This window comes from Chaetodon trifascialis, chromosome 1 (genome assembly GCF_039877785.1).
Source record: "Chaetodon trifascialis isolate fChaTrf1 chromosome 1, fChaTrf1.hap1, whole genome shotgun sequence".
NCBI lineage: Eukaryota > Metazoa > Chordata > Actinopteri > Chaetodontiformes > Chaetodontidae > Chaetodon > Chaetodon trifascialis.
The window spans coordinates 6780331-6796975 of record NC_092056.1 but is presented as its reverse complement, the minus strand read 5'-3'; the positions used below and the strand labels follow the sequence as shown (position 1 = coordinate 6796975).

Here is a 16645-nt window from a genome sequence, read left to right as displayed (position 1 = left end):
TGACATAAAAACACTATACAACAATTCTAATGATATATTAGCTTATTAAGTTATTTTTCAGGCAAAAATTCCAAACATCGGCAGGTTCCAGCTTCTCAAATGTGACTTTCTGCTTTTCTCTGTTTGCTATCAATGTAAATGTAATAATTTTGGTTTTGGAATATTGGTTGAATGAAATAAACAATTTGAATATGTCACCTCAGCCTATGGGAAGGTAATGTTTTAAACAAACATCATTTTCTGATATTTTATAGTAAACAATTAACAGGATAAAGAGATTAATGAAAGTAACTAATCCTGTTAAAATTAGTCCCCGAAATAACTTAAATCTCTTATATGCTAAATGTCCGCATTGACACTCCAATACTATGAGTCTTCTTACCTATGTTTGATTGTGGCTGACAGCTTTCATTTCTTTCCTGCTGCAGTGCTTCAAAACTGTAAAAGACTGACTTGTTTACACAGGAACCAGTAAGAATGGGACAGCGTTTGGCCTCCAGATGTCTCAGGCTGGATTTTCCTCTCACAACGTCGAGGTGAGTCTGACTTCTGCCACCAAGTCGACTCCTATCATCTGTCAGCATGTACAACAACACACATTGTCTCAATTTCTGGCGCGTCATAACTCCTCCCCACAACCTGCCATTTATCACTTTCCAGTCTCCCCTGAGGTGCCTGCTGTGTGGCCCCAGAGGTTTAGGTCATCCTGATTTAGGAGCCCCTGACAGAAGAGACAGGCCTTTTTCCACTCCAACCATGCAGTGATGGGTAATAAGACACCATTTGCTCCCCAGGGAAACATTAGTGAGAAGCTGAGACAAGATTGAGACAGTTCTGCTGCAGAATGGGTTGTTTTTCCTTTTCCTTCCTAGAAGTTTTTGGTTGTATCTGAGAGCAGACAGTTGCAGGTGTGCTGGCTTTGATGATGACACAGCTGGAAGTGGGAGATAAGATGTGCTCTCTCTACTGTACCTGCTGTTCATAGCAATAATTGATTTTCAATCCTCTTTCTGGCTCTGTCCAAACATTTGCTGATGCAACTGCTTTGATTTTCCAGTTCCCTTTCACAGTGTGATTTGTCATGGGAGAAATAAATATATCCCATTTATGCTGAAAAATAAATATATAGCAGCATTTGCAGCTGGGTGGCAGCAATGGCTGGAAATTCTGTCCACAAGGCCGGATTCCAGAGATGCTCGACAACACCAACCTGAGTGTTGAGAGTAGGATAACTTTTTGGAAAGAATGTCGAGGCTTTAAAGCAGAAAAACAGTCCTGAGAGCCCAGATGGTTTTGCTGAATGTGGTATGTGCCAACCCTGAAGGCTGCTTATGTCATATTCTATACAGACGTTTCATGCATCTGCATACATAGCACTTTCTCCATCCGCAGTTTGTTTGGTTAACTGTGAGTAGCTGGTTGCAAAATGGATTTCTGTGTTTGCCATCATGCAGAATATATAGCACTTGTTTGTTGAGCTGGTATATAGTGTATATATCCTCTATCCATTTCTGTATGTTTATGTAAAACCACAACTGTGGTCTCCTCCAGGACAAAATACGAGGTGACATCCTAACCAAAGCAAAGTACATGTCAGTACATGCAACTGCAGTAGAAATAGGTCACTGCCTTGTAAGGTTGAACTGTTTTGGTGTTTCATTCATTTGCCATGGAGACCATTTTGACCAAAACAGATAACCACATTGGCATTACGCTGCTGTCAGAGAGTGACGTAGTGCAAGCGTGGTGAGCACACAATTCCATCTTTCAGGAAGGAATCACACGTCTTCCAGCATAGGCTCAAACACTGGAAAATGTGTTGTCTGCATATTGTGTACGGCAAGAAAAAAAACCTGAGCTCATTAAGCACAGGAAACCTATAATTACAGTGTCAGGGATACAAAGTATGGTGAACCATAGAAGATAGAAAATCCTTCCTCTATGCCTCCTCCTGTCTGCAGCTAATTGCACTTTCTGGCTTGTTCCCTTTGTTGAATGGCAGGTTAATCAAGACTACACACTAATCAAGATTCAGCAATTATTCTTTCTTCACACACTGTGCTTTGTGTGAAAATGTTCTACTCTAGCTTTTGTGATTGTTGATGTAGTGGCTGTTAATTTGTTCATTCAATCTTAAAGAGAAGACGTCCTAAATAGGGTTCCCAGCCTTACCGCTTAAGTTGATTAATTAGAGTTAATTAATTATTAAGGTAAATAGCACCATTTTTATCAATCAGCATCTGAATTAGCATAATATAAACTTTTCATGGAGCTTGAAAAGTTCACTGCTTGTAATCTGTCTGCTGAGACCAGCTTCATGGAAGTGATATTTGACATTTCTTCATCGACAAACAAAATTAATTTGAGGAAGTAATTTGTCGATTTCAGTCATTCAATTAAGATGACATAGATTCCATACATGCTTGTGCGAGCCCTCTGTAATAGCCAAGTACTGTTGATATAGTAATGAAGTGGCTCAGTGGCCCCCCACTTTGAGAACCGCTGCAGTAAGGGGTGGGTGAGCACTACTGTTGATCACCTGGTCTGATTTGTGAGCAGCACAGCTAGAATCTGTTCCCTGTAAATATTGATGTCTTCTTAAGGTTCTCTTTCTTTCATTCACCTGAACGTGGACCACTGATTTCTACAGACCTCACTGTGTTCTTATTGTGGCAAGATCAGCACGACAATGATCAGTTGTACTGTGGGAGAGAAACAGAGGGATACATTTAATTAGATCTTCCTCATATCCTTTGAAAGTAATCCAGTAAATGTAGTGAGAAAGTTTTGTATTTATCACCAGATTACGTTTCACCACAAGTGTTACACCACCATTAATCTGACTGAAACTAAGGTGAGCCAAGCACAGACTCGGCTACGAAATGCTGGTCACATTGTGTTACGTTCCATGAGTGTAACTTCATCATAGTAAGTACCATGTTGTGTGCATGTGCTGCACAGGCAGTACAACCAGATCATTTTCTATTACTTTGAGGTTTAATGTGTGAGAATTAACTACACGGCACCTCCTCTTCAGGATGGCATCCTGGTGGGTGCTGTTGGGGCTTACGACTGGAACGGAGCGGTGCTAAAGGAAACACGTCAGGGGAAGGTGGTCCCTCCCAAGTCTTCATACACACAGGAGTTCCCCGAAGAGCTCAAAAACCATGGTGCCTACTTAGGTGAGTGACATCCCAAAGAGCTAGAGTACAGAAATTCTTTTAATGATGCGAAAAATGGTAGGTAGACTGTGAAAGATATGTTTACAATGGGAAAAGAAATGTAGAGAAAACACAGTGTCGTTATTTTAATAATGAAGGCTACGCTTGAACACAGTTTATAGCATTTGCTCCCATGGCCAGCAGCCTTTAATTTGAGTTTACACCCTCTTGTCCTATTAGAAGTTCTGTGGTTTAACACCAACTATCCCCGCTACAACCCATCTCTATAAAGTGTACCCATTTCTCCAGTGCTTCCCATCATATCCAACCCCATCTCACTCCACCACCACAGACCTCTGCTTTTACCATCAGTGGTTTGTCTCTGAGCTTATCCACCAGGCTGCCAATGGAAGCCATTCTAGACTCAATAGTAATATGAGGTGGAAGCATAATTTTGGACAGGCAGGGAGAAAGTTAAAGCCGGGAAAAAAGGGTATGAAGATGAGAGATGAAGGTGGAAAAGTATATGAGGAGTAAGTGGAATTTTGAGTGGGAAAAAATGAAATAGAAGAAAGAAGAAGAAATCTGAGAAACCTGAGAAATCAGAACACTCAGTTCTGCGTAACTGAACGCAGCTCACCGAGTTTCCTCCTCAAATTGCAACTTTTACAGTTTTCCCTTGAGTCATGCATATCACTGCTGTGATGTTCAACCTGAAGGGAAGGCCCAGTCACTCTAAGCACCATCAAACAGTGGGATAAAATGAAGTGCCTGGGGTTTTTATTACAGTTTGATTATCAAGCAATCAATTTGCTCAATGTACAGATCCACAGAAAAGCAGAAGAAGAGGTATAGAATATAGAAAAGTATGACAGTGATAATTACTAACATCACCGTAAAATCCTACTTGGGTTACTTTGATGAGGATGGGTAAGACCAGTCTCTACATCTGCTTGCTTAAGAGGGTCGTTGTGTGTGAGTACAAGCAGAATTAATACATGTGTTTGTTTTACCAGGTTATACTGTGACATCTGTGGTGTCAGCCAGAAACGGTCGTCTACTCGTAGCAGGAGCTCCACGATTCAACCACACCGGCAAAGTCATCATCTTCACTCTGAAGAACTCAGGCAACCTCACCATCCTGCACTCCCTGAAAGGCCAGCAGGTACTGTAGCGTGCAGGACTTGATAAGAAGTTCATCAGCTGCGGGCCAGTTGCGCAGTGATGTACTCCTCATGTCTGCTTTGGAAGAATGCCGCAGTCTAAAAGGGAATGTCGTAAAACATTGTTAGAAAACATTGCTTGCACTGCCAGTGATGAAGAGCAGCAGGCTTATTTATGAGTCTTCAAAGCTCATTTGTGTCGATCTTTATGTGATTATAAAGTAACGTCTTAGATATTATTCTCATGTCATAGCTTTTTGTAGAAAAATTACAAATGCTGGTCTAGTCTACGTGTTAACGTCAGCCCATTAACAACAGGCATTGATGCGTGCCACAATGTTGTTTTTGATACTGCCACTCGGGGGCACCAAAATCTGACTTTTTCAAATGCAGTGGCTTTTAATTGACATCCTGTAACTCATTAACATTTATAAAAGGTAAAAGCAACTCATTATGTGTAGCTAAAGATGAATCAAGGCTCGGTCGCCACAACATTTAAAACCTTGAGACCTGGAGAATCTAAAACAGAGGAAGCTATTGTAGCTTATTACCTGCGTTACACCAACTACTTTTATTTAAACTCCTCTGTTGGAGTATAAACTGCTTCACAAAAGAGGCATGGTTTGTAGACAGGTATGAGGTATATTGTGCCTATAACTAGCATGTTCTTGGCTGGCTTGCATGTCAGCAGTCAGCCCGCCTTCTGCAGCAGTTTACCAACTAGCTTCTAGAACCACATATTTCAGAAACTCACACAGATGATTTTGTACCACTTTCTGGTGTGATCTTTACGCTGGAAATTGTTGACTAGGTATTTCAGTTACATGATAGGTAGAAAAACATCCTCAAGGGGCATCTTTTCATACATAATGTGCATAAAAAACAGGATGACACCTGGCGGTGTCGGTGTCTACTTTGGCCAGATCTGAGGACGGATCTCCTCTTTCTGTCTGTTTTTGACATTTTGCTGCCCAGTATATCCCATATATTTGACTCTGGAAAGCATTAGAGTTATTCCAATTCATGAACATATAAAATATGTTGAAATGCTGTATTTTTCAGTGGAAAAGGCTAACAGCCAGAATGGTTTTCTTTATGAAATTTAATCTCAATAAAATGACTGTGCTCCACTACTACAGTCCAAATGACATAAACATAACATACTGCACAAATTCACTGTATGTGAAGGTGTGTAATCTCTATTTCTGCTTCTGTTTGATTTGGTGCTATAAATTATCATTGTTTTTGTTGTATAATCTTAACTGAGTGTTCATCAGATCATCTGCTGGGATTTAATCCCACTGTCTGAATCAGATTAAGTTTAAAAATAGTCATCACTTCAAGGGGATGTGGCACTGTGTGTTAATGACCACTACATTCATAACTGGCAACCCTTCACAGTCTGCAGGCCTGAAGTGATCCTGCAGCAGCTTACATTGTACCTTGTCAGCAACAGCTCATCCAGAACAGCAGATGTTTTTTGCAGAAAACTTTCTTGATCTCACGATTCTTTTTATAGGCAGATGTTTCTAATCTGAAAACCAATAGATGATGTTCCATCCATTCCAGTGACCGATCCTTTCTCCCTAAAGCTCTCACATTCTGTGCATTTACAACAGCAGCAGGACTCTGACCGCTTGCTTTGACACAACAAAGACCCCCATTTGCTTCCAATATTCAAGTTTATAAGGCACTAAAGATCTTCAGTAAATAAGCAATTCTAAACAACATGCAGTTCAACAAATAGTGGAGAGGAGGCCAAGAGTTTAAGGGCATATAATCACCTAAATGAATGACTGCTTTAAATAACAAAAATCTTATTATTCAATGTCATGCATATACATCTCTTCCAGATTGGCTCTTACTACGGTAGTGAGATTGCGCCTTTGGATATTGATGGAGATGGTATAACTGACAACCTTTTGGTGGCAGCGCCCATGTTCTTCAGTGGAGGCTTGGAGAAGGGAAAGGTCTACATCTACAGAGTGACAGAGCTGGTGGGTATAAACTCTAAAAACAAACACAGAGAGACATTACACATACAGGGATTAATCAGTTTTCTGATAAAGCAACCCACGGCACAGAATTGGGTCAACACCTGTTCAAACTCCAGACGTTCCCACTAATTTCTAACACACCTCACCAGAAGTGTCCGGTGACACACAACAAACCAGACTGTGGTGCATTCCAGCTCCGCAGTTAACACACTGACATGCTGCGGGCAGACATTTGACACATAACCTTGTCCAGATTAAATGTGGAGATCAAATGAGAGAACTTTGCCATGCCAGCATGCAGACTTTATTAGATGTGTAGACTTAACTCAAGAGGAAAGTATTCTGCCCTCTTCTAAACCCATTTCCAGCCAACCATTTGAAGGCGAGAAATTTCTTTAATAGAAGGAAATTTCCCAGTGTTCCAGGTCTGTCTGTCTTGCTCATTGGAATAATAAATGTCTTCAGCTGTTTTGATTCCATCGCACAGGCATAGAGGAGGTATTTCAATATCTGGTGTGGCCCAAACCACATCACAGGTGGAAGGCCAAGTTTAATAGTCAAAAACAAAACACAAACAGAAAGAAATCACCCTTTAAAAGTGTCTGTCATCATCAGGACAGCACTGCCACATGTTCAGGGCAATTAATAATCACGATGTGGTTGACTCAGGTGTTGCTGTAGATGCGTCACATTAATATTGTTCTGGAAAACTATTTTAGGTCGGATAACCTGGTTCAAAAATGTGTCACTGTGGTCACGGTGAATATTCCACATCCACAATGTGATTCTGCAGACTTTACTCTTTGGGACTGTGCATATATGGGACTATCAATTTTTAGCCATGCTGGCTTTAGCAGAGGCAATGCTGGTCAGTTGGTTCAGACTAAAATATCTCAGCAAAAAAAGAAATGCTTTTTATGTCTGTGTGTGAGTCTGCGCCTCACAAGAATAGATGACTATTTTCCCTGTTTTTTACTGAAAAATCTTTGCAGGTGTTTTATGGATTGCCCTGAAATTTTGTATGCTTTGCATGTTAAAGCAGCTATAATCAATAATATTATATCAACATGATTCTTGTATGTGAAAGGTGTTGCTCATAGTGACAAACCCACAAAGAATTATCACTAGTCTTCAGTTCCCCTTAGCTCTAGGGTGCCTTTTAGCTAATTGTCTCAAGTCCACAACTTAATTGAGAAGATTCCAAAAACCCTCTGGACACTACAGTACCTGCCCAGCACCAGACACGGTTTGCATCTAGGTGGTGAATACAGTGGAGCATTTAGCTGCAAAACAGCCAAATGCCACCCACTGGAGTTGGTTGAGACCAAAAGAGAGCTAAAATGAGGGTGACTATTGGACTGTTGCTCTCTATCAGCTGGACGTTTAACCTCAACTATTTATCAACAACTTTTCCATATTAACTGAAATGATGGCAATATGTCAGTATGTAAGGTTCACATCGTGTTCCCTCAGCCCCCACTTGCTGCAGGTTTGTTAGTTTGCTGACATTAGCATTTAGCTCAACACACCGCCTGCACTAGCATGGCTGTAGACTCTTGTCGCATTTGCAGTATCTACAATAGATAATTTTCGGGTTTCTTATTCATTGTAACACTATATGAGAAGGATGTCTTCCCTCATAAGAAATGTATGAGTGGTATAGCTGATTTGTAGTCAGAATAAATGATGAAAATGATCACAAACACACATAATCAATAACAAGCTGATACTGAGCTGCCTTTGCACCGATGGCTCTCACTAGAACGTAGAGAGAATAACTGTGAGCCCAAAGCTAAATAAAGTTGTAAGTCTGGCAGCTCATCAAAAATATTCTTCCATTCACTTCTAACACAAGAAGAGGTTGCACTTTTAACTTGCTCCTGGGCCGCTGCAGTGTGGCTATGACCCTCCATGGCCTCCTCACCAACCATGTGTTTCAAATTTAAACAGCACTGAATATATTTTCCCCCATTTCTCCATCAGTCTCCCGCACACATGCACACGTCAGGTAGCCGAGAAGTAAAAGGTGCTTTCCTAAATCAACTCCCTTCACATTTACTCAACTGAAAAAACAAGTGATCTCATATTCCGTCTGCCGACCCTAAATTATATTATGGACTGGGATGCCAAGTGGAGCAATGATATGCATGACTAGTGATGGACTTAAGTATTTGGGTCCGTTTTGCCATTATGCTTCCTTTGAAAAATTTTCCAGTCGGGTAGTGGCTTTCAAAGACGTGGATATTTTCCAACTGACTTTACACTCGCTAAGAATAGAACTTCAAATAAATAGACTAAAGCTACACAGCATTCTTTAGTTCTTTTATGACTGAGAGGTAAAATTCCTCACTTTTTTGTTGCCAGATGTTTAAGATATTTGAGTTCAAAAAGGAAGAATTAAAGGATTATGTGGGAAACACAGAGACTCATCCAAACTTTATCTTTTGTTTAATTTTGAGGAAATATATAAAAAAAAATCTTGTTTGTTCCTGTTCCCTGAAAAATAAATTACATGATTAGTTGACTAAACAATAACAAACCCAGCTGGATGGAGGGCAGCAGTCTCTTCCTTGGTCTTGTTATGAGACGTCTGAATAAATGGATGACAGATCATTTGAAGAACAGATCAGCCCTTTGACTGGAAAGCTCCGCCAGAAGGCATGCGGCTGTCCACTAGATAGGACATACAGTAGGCATATGCTTCTGTCTCCAATAAAGCTTTTGTCCTACACAGCATGTAATTGTGTATATGTACGTATTCATACTGCAAAAGCTTTCTGGAGGTTGTCCCTGCTTGTGTGTGTCAGGTTTTGTTTGAGGTATCAGAACGTTTACATGCTGAGTGTTATTTTCAAGGCGTCCTGTGTCTCTGTAACATTAACCCCCTGACTGACGATGTGAGTGATTTGCTGGCAGTAATACTGATACATTGACATTAGTTGAGGCAGTCAGTTCCATTGTTGATTTGGCAGAGGTCTGGAACAGTGCAATGTGGGAACAGACTGGAGCAAGTGATAAGCTTTGTAGACTCTCTAAATACAACACAGGAAATGTATCATATGGTTTCAAGGTGTTTCTATTTGAGCACTGGCACAAGAGTACAGTGCCGTGATGACACATTGGTATATTACTGAAAACAGTAAGAAAGAGGTTCTAAAATAGTAACTTGGAGTTTTAATTGTGCAACATTTAATCAAGAGAGTAGAAAAGAAATTTTGCACACATGGCTCCATATGCATGTCTTTGATCTACGAACCCACGAATCGATCTTGAAGAGATCTGAAACATCAAGCGATAGAAGAATGGAGTCAGGCGACATTTCTTTTCTACGCTCAGGTTGACTTCCAGTGATCAGTGCCTCGAACAACCCTTGGCGTGTGTGACTTCTCTGCTACATGCATTTAGTCCAGTTGAACATGGACGTAATGATGTCTGAGGAGAATAAAGCTTTGGAAATACATGAAAGGCTTTTGTCATCTTGTGTTGTGGCTTTGAAATATTTTTGTTCTCTGTTTGTTCAGTTCAGATTTTTATAGTATCAAGACTAAGATGCTTTGTATCAAGTATACTTAAGATATGCCCAAAATCATCATAAATTATGAATTCAGAAATCAGACAACACAAGCTTTAATGTTTCCCTTCATCCCTCAGAATCGTTTCATCCTTGAAGGGGCGTTGGAAATCCATAATGGTGGCCAGAACGCTCGCTTTGGCTCCTCGCTGGCCCCTGTCCCTGATCTGAACGGTGATGGCTTCAATGACTTGGTGGTGGGAGCCCCACTGGAGGATGACCACAAAGGAGCCATTTATGTTTTCTTCAGCCAGCACAACAGAATACTACGCAAGTACAAACAGGTAGGAGGTGTGCTAAAAGCAGACAGTGTGGATTTGTATGTTCTTGCATACTGACTGTAATCACATATACTGCTGATCACTTTTCAGCGTCATTCTGTACTCGAAACAGTTCAGTACCCAGAACTGTGAGGTGTTTACCTCTTCTTCTTCACTACTTAATCGAGGCCAGTAACAGGCGGTCCGTCCACAAAGGGCAAACAAAACCAGACAAGGAGACAGAGGGCAGCAAAAACAGGGCACAGATAGGCATGAGCAGACAGGCAGATGACTAGAGCAAAGGATGTGTACACTAAGGCTACAGAGCGCATTAGATAATCTGATAAAAGGGCGTGAAAGGGCTGGCATATATACTGAATGACTAATGAGGGAATGAGGGAAGGTGGGTATGGGGATCATGTGACTGGAGATGATGGAACACACTGAAAAGCTACTGGACATGTGGTCAATAACAGGAGAGGTTAGTGACTGTCAGGCATGAGAAACTGACTGACAGAATACACAGATTAAGTTAATCCAAGTCTTCTTATGTGACAGCGCTGATTAAACAGAAGCAGGGAGTTGCAGTGAACAATTGAAGTCAATGGTAATGCTTCAGAGAATGGTTCATAAAAACAGTATTTGTAGTAAATGGGCTAAAACATGCAAAAACCAAAGACTACAGAAACCCTAGAAAAGGCATGAAAACTTACAAAGGACCGATAAAGGAAATTTTTTTATTCTTGAGTAAACTCTTTAAATGTACAGCTTCTATTTACTAGCTTTAAATTCACATAAATTGCACATGACTGCTCTATTAATGACTTGAATCATTTAGTTGTAAACTGTGGTTGTTGTCTTTATGATCCTCTGTGACTCAGATTTCTTCCTCTCCGTTTCTCAGCGGATAGCAGCAGCAGATTTGGCTCCTGGGCTGCAGTACTTTGGCCGCAGTATCCATGGCACAATGGACATGAACAATGATGGTTCAGTGGACTTGGCAGTGGGTTCTCTTGGTGCTGCTGTTCTCCTTTGGTTAGTATTTCACCCACTAAGTAATACTGTTGTCAGGACTATAAAAGACAGTTATTTCTTTTGGCTTCATGTGAAACACCTTTATGCCCTCCCAGGTCAAGGAGTGTTGTCCGGATATACACCACTGTCAGGTTTGAGCCCAGTAAGATCAACATCTTTGTGAAGGACTGTCACAGAGGTGGCAAAGACGTGACCTGTATGTCAGCCATTGTATGTTTCAACATCACTGCCAGGACAGCCATTCCTCCCACACAGGAAATTGGTAAGCCAGTAAAAATAATCCACTGCTGTGGAAGCATTTCAGTGAATTTCCTAGTTCCTCCCTTTGTCTTTGCCTGATGTATGGCATTTTCCTAAGGTTAATAAAACCCCATTTCGTCAATTAGTAAAGTAAACCTTTCACTTATTTGACATTCTATCAAATCTATAGATAACAGAAGAAAATAAAACATATATTTTTATTTAATGTGGGACACTCAGTCATAGTTGAGAGACAAAAAGGTGCTTGTGCTGGCAGCAGTATTGTCAAACCCCTGGATATTCTCAAACCTTTCACAGATCATTTTTACTGATATGTTTGAGCACAGGAATTTATACTTTGGATCTGCAGTTACAGTAAGTTCAGCTGTTTGGACTATGGGACATGACAGGATGAAACATGGCTGGTTTCAAGCGAGAAAAGGCATTCAGCTGTCCGAATGTATATCCTTCTTGTCCCGGCTCCAGTAGACTTTTCAGCATGTGGCCTCCCGTAAAAGCTGCGATGGCTCCTTCCATTCAGAGTGACGCCAAAGCAAAAAGTTTCTTTACTAGCAGTAAGAGATTCTGATCTCACTGCTGTTTCTCAGCCAGGGCTAATGCTGGTATATCTGAACCGAACTATCAGATGTTCCTTTTAATGTGGGAACGCTGGACTTTGTTTTATTTGACTTTAAAAAAAGATTTTGCTTCCATTCTCTGGTGCACAGCTCACAGACAACTCAATCCTGCAGATGGGTGTTGTGCCACCAATAGCAGCCCACATGCATATCATCACAGGGGTTCTCTGCTCATAATTTGTTTTGAGAGATGTGATTGCAGGATCCAGTTTCAGAGTGTATCGGGGGAGGAAGCAGAGGTGCAGGGGAGCGTGTTCTGAGTTAACCTCTTGACCCTCTGACATCTTTACCAGATTTATCAGATGTGTCAAAACAGAGTAGAGGAAGAACAGAGGAGGGACTTATCTTGTCTTCCATGGTTGCATACAGTGGAACACATTTATTTAATTTCCCTCTCATTGTCGTGTCTGGCTTGTAATGCCTCGCAGATGTGCTGGTGTTTGTGAGTTCGCTGCGGCCTGTTGCATGAAATGCAGCTTTGTTCTCTGCACTATGCCAGTCAAGTTAATCTCATTTAGGTAAATATCTATTTGTAGTATTTGAGAAACAAAGAGACCAACTACTTTTTAGATGTGCTTTGTCGACATTTGAGGTAATATGTTGATGACAGATGTTACTGTGTAACCACACAATTCAAAAAGTGTTTGTAAATTGTAGTTTCTCTTATAAAAAAGGAAAAATGTTTTATAACAGTTGATATTGATGATTGCGATGTGGTGAAAAGTGGAGAAAAGCTTCCAATTCATTATCCATTGTCTGCCCAGATCTTTTGCTTAAGGCATTCAGATTTCTCCCGCTCTCTAATTCTCTACTTGACCCCAAACACAACGAATGCACAAGTTCAGCCTTAGTAGATATTTCCTCATGTGATGACAACACAAAGCAATGAATGGAAAGCCTCTTAAACAATGTGGCTTGGAAGTGACTCAGTAGTGAAGACAGAGGGTTTGGATTCTTGTATAGGTTGGTCACACATACAGTGATGTCATTTACCATGGCCTGTTGCTGCCATTTGTTCAATTATTCTGCACCATCTGGAGTAAGAGCAGGAGCTTTGAGGCATTGTAACACAAACACAACAGGACATTTGCAATTTCACGCTGAAGTGTAATTTCGTAACTCTTCGTATGACCCACTAGGGATTAAATACAATGTCTCCATTGCGGAGAGACGTTTCAACCCTCGGGCCATACTGGACAACCCGAACAAGCTGCAGCCTCAAAACCTGACGCTCCTTCCTGGGGAGGAGATCTGCGAACACATCTACTTCCACGTCATGGTGAGGCCCACGATGAGGGTTGCAAAGGTCACATACAAGGGCAGCAACTTGCAGAGTTTAATTTATTTTGTTTGTTAATTTTTTAATATTTGCTTTTAAATTAGTCATTCATTCCAAGACTAATGCATGCTGTGTTTCAGTCAATCATTGAATCGGTAAGATGGGTGAAAGATGTATTGACAGTTGGATTGGAGGTTAAAATGTTGTTTCAGATGCTTTCCTACTTCCTAAACACTGAATCATTATTGATTATTGGTCTCCCGCATTGGTCAGAACCGACACACACTGCACATTAAAATGAGAATCTAATCATATATTTAGGTTTTCTGCAGCGTGTACATTTGTATAAACCTTTTAAAGCAAAAAAAAAATATTTGGGTGCCATAGATAAAGTGCTATGATAGAGGAAATCCACGTAACGTAATGTCTTATGTTAGGAGACCACAGACTACGCAAGGCCCATTGTGTTTGCTGTACAAGTGGGGCTACAAGATCCAGACTTCGGGCCAGTTCTGGATGACAGCTGGCCTACTGTTGTGAGGACAGAGGTGAGAGACAGTCTGACAGCTTATACTCTCTTTGTGCTCAAGTTATTTAAATGCGCTTCCATGAATGATCATCTTATTCTATCCACGTACACCTTGTAAGAAAAGGACGAGTAGTTTCTTTGACTGACTTGTTTCTCTCTTTGGCCAGCTGCCCTTCTGGAACGGCTGTGATGAGGATGACCGCTGCATACCCGACCTGGCACTGCAGAGTATGACCGACCTGATGACTCGAAAGTAGGTACACACATTCATCACAACACACAGTCTAGCACATACTCGGACGTGCTGCATTAACACGCCTAAGTTTAAAGAAAAATGATCCTCAGCTGCTGTGTCACTTATGATTTCACCTTTCTTTCCTCCCTGCCTCCCAGTCAGTTCTGTGCGCAGCCCGTACAGTCTCGTGGTGTTTTCTGCCGCCATCTAAGTGAAGGAGGAACAGAAGGATCTTTGCGGGTTATTGAGGGAAACAGGAGGAGGATGGTGGTGGATGTCCGATTGGAGAACAAAGGAGAGAACGCCTACAATGCTCGCCTAAACATCACCTACACACGCAATCTACGCTTCTCTAGCCTCATAGTCAAGGTGCACCATCATCTGGTTTAAGAAAAGATACTTAGATTTAACCGGAAGATGAAGTACCCGTGCTCTACTAAAAATCTGTTGTGATTTTTGATGCAGGACAACTCTGATATCAAAATAGAGTGTTACATCGAGGATAAACTGAGGAATGAGAAGATCTGCAACGTCAGCGCTCCATTCATGAGGGCCAAGACGCAGGTGAGATATCACACTTGAATCCATTAAATGTAAAAGTAAAATATTTAAAAATACACTGACATACTGTAAAATGGCAAGTGAATGTGCAGGTTTTGCACTAATTCTGAAGCATTTTTCTATGTTGTATCTGGCTTTTTATTCTGGGGTGTAGAAGGCCATATGTTCCAGGTGAGAATGTTCATTTCTGTATTTAAGTGACTGAATGGAAAGCAGGTCTAAAAGTTGATCATTCAAACCATAAACAATTATTCACATTGGATTTTTTCATCCTCTTTCCCAAATATGATCAAATTCAGTGTAGATGCTTGCACTTCTGACCGAAATAAAAATCTGGACACATGTTCGCGGCCCTGTCAGAGCAATCTCACAGGCCCGCATTGTGCCGCTGCACCAGGCCTGAAAAACACTAACGTGGGCCATATTAAACCACAGGGGCCCGAAACACATGCACAGGCTTTAGATGACCATGACAGACCACACTGGTTAATGTAAGACCCACAGAGCAACCAGAGGAGCCCAGTTTAGTTCTGGTTTGTGAGATCCGTCTCTCTATAGTCTGACATCAAAGTCTACAGTGTCGACACTAAAACATGTCTGTATTTAACTTCATAACAAATGTGAGTAGGAAGCATCTGGAATGTAACATTCTTATCTTGATGTATATCCTTGACTGAACATTATTTACAGTTCTGTGCATAAAGAATGACCCCTACAAAGCACATTATGATGGTGGAACAGAATACTTTGTGTAGTTTTCCAGTCACATGCTGTTAAACTTCAACACCTTAAAATTCATGGTACTTATAGTCCAAGCAGGAAAGGGACCTTGTTCATAAAAGCCACATTAGCCACAGACATGAGGAAGGCTACACATTCAATTAATTTGAGATTTTATACAGACTGTATCTCTGAATATTGAACACTTCAGTCAGTGTTGAGCCATCCTCAGCATCAGGCACCAGAGTCAAGGATTGTATGTGATCCGGACAGCTTCCAGTTTGTGTAAAGACTAAAAGGCTGGGCTATTGGTGTCATATTTTCTCCAGCGTCATACAGTTCAGTGCCTCCTTGATCCAACCTCCAAAATTTAGGGGCTGAAACATGCTTCCATTTCAGAATAAAAACCAGCAAAGTAGAGAAAGCCAAGACCCTCAGCAGCGTGTGCCAGAGGGAGTAAATGAGAGTTTTTTAATACTGGTCGAGCACTGGTATTTATGTCTGATGAGTTATTTGAATGACATTCTTCCACATTGGGAATGTGTTGTGTGCTGTTTAGTATTATAGATTTTTCTCTTTGTAACAGTCATAGTGAGCTTTCAGCTGTATCCCTCAGCCCTCTTTAGTGAATGAAACTTGCTCAGGCGTCGTCCCGTGACCAGATCGTGAAGTGTGTATGATAACTGGTTAGAATGTGTTACTTCAGACTCATCATATTTTATGTGTTCTCAAGGTCAAGAACCTCCACATTTTTCATATGTTTAACATTCTGTCACTGGCACAAAAACATATTGGTGTAACTGAAAACCTGCAGTATGGAGTTCGGAGAGTTTCTGGGTCACAAGCCATAACATGTGAGGCCTGCTGCCGTCCCTCGCACAGTTGTCTGAAACTGACTTTGCATGTTTTGAAAGCAGTTTTTTAAAGGTTAAAGTCTCCTATTCAGACATTAAAGTCAGTCAAGCAATGCCTTTTCCCCTATACACTATAAAACTTTAAATTATCATCCCGTTTGGTCGTCATTACGTTATTAGGAAGATGCATCTTAGCAACAGGATAAATAGAACAGAAGAATGGTCTTCCTCAGCCATTAAGAGCCTTTTCTCTGTGCTTTAGCCAGGTGAGACTGAGTGAGAGATACTTCTTCTCATCTGTTACTGATTCTCACGTTGAATCCTGCCGTTTCCAAGCCTTTCCACTGGCTTGTAATGTCAACGATATTTATGGGACTCTGTGTTTTCCAGTGTATTTTACAG

The 16645-nt window shown here is 41.0% G+C and overlaps 2 protein-coding genes across 2 annotated transcripts in view; one reads left to right on the top strand and one right to left on the bottom strand.

Moving 5' to 3' along the window:
• The window catches only part of LOC139330672 (ceroid-lipofuscinosis neuronal protein 6 homolog), a 130255-nt gene that overhangs the window by 11545 nt on the left and 102065 nt on the right, over positions 1-16645 (bottom strand). The window lies entirely within an intron of this gene.
• Positions 1-16645, top strand: part of itga11a (integrin, alpha 11a) — a 46086-nt gene that overhangs the window by 21791 nt on the left and 7650 nt on the right. Inside the window, exons 10-21 of the mRNA XM_070961708.1 lie at positions 466-536; positions 3038-3182; positions 4178-4326; positions 6178-6321; positions 9973-10176; positions 11057-11187; positions 11283-11449; positions 13205-13344; positions 13782-13892; positions 14041-14126; positions 14267-14477; positions 14574-14672. Of these exons, the coding sequence (XP_070817809.1) occupies positions 466-536; positions 3038-3182; positions 4178-4326; positions 6178-6321; positions 9973-10176; positions 11057-11187; positions 11283-11449; positions 13205-13344; positions 13782-13892; positions 14041-14126; positions 14267-14477; positions 14574-14672 (1658 nt within the window). The remainder of the gene's footprint in view (positions 1-465; positions 537-3037; positions 3183-4177; positions 4327-6177; positions 6322-9972; positions 10177-11056; positions 11188-11282; positions 11450-13204; positions 13345-13781; positions 13893-14040; positions 14127-14266; positions 14478-14573; positions 14673-16645) is intronic.